Source organism: Quercus robur, chromosome 9, assembly GCF_932294415.1.
Source record: "Quercus robur chromosome 9, dhQueRobu3.1, whole genome shotgun sequence".
Lineage (NCBI taxonomy): Eukaryota > Viridiplantae > Streptophyta > Magnoliopsida > Fagales > Fagaceae > Quercus > Quercus robur.
In genome coordinates, this window is record NC_065542.1 from 11,564,128 (window position 1) to 11,567,128 (window position 3,001).

A 3,001-nucleotide genomic window follows, 5' to 3' on the forward strand; every position below is an offset into this window, starting at 1 on the left:
AATATAAAAATGAAAACCTTTATTAGGCTGTGTACCATGCTTTACATACATAGAAAAAGAACTAGTTAGTTTAGAAGAAAAGCATAAAATGAAAGGTTAAAAAGACATGGATGGATTCACATTACACACACGGGTAAGCAGACTCAGACTAAATCGACCGGCCTTGCCCGCTAATTGCGCCTGCTCGTGTGGGGACAAATACAAAAGGAATGCCATTGTGGCATTCCCATAAATTTGACCCATTAAAAAAAAAGTCATAAAGTGCTGTCACATTATAGCACCATAAAATTGGAAAAAACCAAATACGTTTTTCCATGTAAACAACCTCTAATTTATACACCTTTTAATTTAATGCCTAAATAAAGAATCTAACAAATGCATCACTTAATTTTGAGTGCAATAATAATAATCTATTTTTAAAAATTTTGAGTGAAATATCGAAACATAAAAAAAAAAAGTATTGAATATTGAAAATGACTTAATAACTTATACTTTTTTCCATTAATCCCTGAAAATTATACACTCTTAACAAAACTTTATGAATAAAAATTAAAACAAAACTCCACTCATATCTCTGCTAATTTAAGCAGAGATATTTAAATAGATAATTAGTACTAATACAACCTATTGCTCCATAATATTAATATTTAAAAAATAAATATAAAAAAAAACTAGCCGATATTACTGTTGTAACCGGTTCAAAATCTGCCGAGAAATCGGCAACGGCGACAACAATCACTCATTCCAAAGAGTCTGTCACTCACAGTGACTCACTCATAAGTCATAGCTCCACAAGAGGGTCCAATCCAAACAAAATGTCATCAAAATAATCATCACCTTGGTTCATCGTTGTCGACGTTGAAGTAGACCCGAAACTATCACCGAATAACGCACCGAAATCGTCCTTAAATATATCGTCCGGTATTGGCTCATCAAAGAAAAGAGGGGGCTCCGAAAGCATCGGCAAATCGGGTGCCGAAAAGTTGAACGCATCGCCGAAACAAGGCAAGTCGAACTGCAAAAAGTCACCCAAATCATCGGACACACTCGTTTCGCCTTGACATTCTTGAAACATGTCTTCAACAACCAGTTGTTGTTCATGTTGCTGCTGTTGGGGTTCACTGTTCGGTACCGGTTCGTGAACCGGTTCAGGTTCCTGTTTCGGCGGCTCGGCTTCTTCTTCTTCACTGGACTGAGTTCTGTATTGAAGCACAGAGGTCGGTGAAGACAGGTTGTGAAACTCATCGCCCGAGTCGTAACCCGAAACGGAAGCGACATTGATTTCGGGCTTTGGTCTCGGCGGTGGCGGTGGAGTAACGAAATTCGTTAAAGCGTCAGGGCCACGGAGTTTAATGGCTGCATTATCATAAACCATGGCAGCCTCTTCTGCAGTCTCGTAAGTCCCCAACCAAAGCCGTACACGCCTCGCCGGATCTCGAATCTCGGCAGCCCATTTTCCCCAAGGCCTTTGCCGTACGCCACGGAACTTTCTGCCGTTCGGCGGAGTAGTAGTAGTTGAAGAAGCTCTACTAACCGGCCGGACCTTTCTGATAGGACTGGCCGCGGACTCAACCGCGGGTCTTTTCCTCGGGTTCGATACCACAGCGGCTTTGCAGCTGGTTTCGATGTTGATCTCGTTCACGTACCGCTTCACGCGCTGCCGGCGGAGGAAGAAGTAGTTTTCTTGCTCTTCTTCGTCGCTGGATGAGTCCGTGGCATCTGGGTCGGTCACGGATATCCGAACAACTCTGGGCTCTATATGTTTCCGGCCATCGGAGACCGCTTTATGTGGCTTTGTGTGCTTTTTTGTCACTTTCCGGTGTTCTGTGTACTTGATTGGACATAGGATACTCTGGTCCATTTCTCTCTTTTTTTCTCTCTGATCAGATTCGGACTATTCGCATCGAAAGGAAAAGCGAATGAAAGAATAAAGAGGTTCGAGAAAGCCTAAGAATCGTGAACAAGAAGACTAAATAGATAGAAAGATCACCACTGAGCCAAAAAAGGATTTACTTGAAAGCAAGCAAAAGACTTTTTGTGATAACCACAGAAGAGCTCTAATGGAAAAAGTTTTCCAGCAAGGCAGAGACTTTAAATGGGTTTGCTCCAGGAAACCAAGAAAGGAAAGAAAATAACATATGATTCAGAGATATACACCTGCCTTGGATATCAAGGATCAACAACTATGTATAGACTTTCTTTTGATACTCTTTACCCGTTTGGGAAAAATCTGAGTTTTTGATCAAAATTTGGAAGGGAAATGAAAATCTTTGCGGTTTAGAAATCAAACCCACAAAGTACACAGAGAAGAAATAATGAGAGATTTGAAGTTTGCAGTGTGTAAAGAGAGAAAAAGATTCTGTGACAAGAGAAATAGTGAAGTAGTAAAAGATGGTGAGTATGAGAAGCCAAAGCAAAAAGAGTTCAGTTGCGGTGGAAACCGAAACACTGAAATTGCTGTTTTATAGGATCCAACAGCCGAAATTGTAAAACCCAGGATACTAAAACCTTTATTGACATTAAATTAATTAATTAATTGAAATACTATTCAATTTTTATTTTATCTTTTTTTTTTCAAAAATAAAAATTCAAAAATGTGGGGGGTAGGGTCATATTAGGGAGCTAGTGGGTCGGGCCAAAGATTCCGGTTGAAAAACCAAAAGTGATAGTATGCGGTCCGCCGCATCCCGATGATGGCTTAAGATCATGACACGTTTTAATGCTTCACTCGTGGCAAGATCTGGGCCAATGAGATGTATCAGACGCGTCTGAGTCAGCAATATGACTCATCTCGAACTCTGTGATGGCCAGTCACGTGAGGCCCAAGATACCCGGCCCTGCCAATTTTTTTTGGTCAAAATTTTAGTTTCTGACCAGTTAGGAAGTCTCTACCCATAAAAAGACCAATAATTACCTTGTATATGAATGTGTGGTTAATTAAGGTAATTAATTTACTTTTTGGAGGGTATTTTAGTAAAATAACCAATGTTTGAAGACAATT

General features: G+C 40.1%; 1 protein-coding gene across 1 annotated transcript; it reads right to left on the reverse strand.

Moving 5' to 3' along the window:
* Positions 1–474: 474 nt before the first annotated feature.
* Positions 475–2,464, reverse strand: LOC126699698 (ethylene-responsive transcription factor CRF4). The gene has a single exon (XM_050397649.1). It carries the CDS (start codon positions 1,859–1,861, stop codon positions 782–784), a length of 1,080 nt encoding a protein of 359 aa, XP_050253606.1. The 5' UTR covers positions 1,862–2,464; the 3' UTR covers positions 475–781.
* Positions 2,465–3,001: the final 537 nt, after the last annotated feature.

Coding starts and splice junctions, on each gene's coding strand:
- LOC126699698 (XM_050397649.1), bottom strand. CDS start 1,861: ATGGACCAGAGTATCCTATGTCCAATCAAGTACACAGAACACCGGAAA.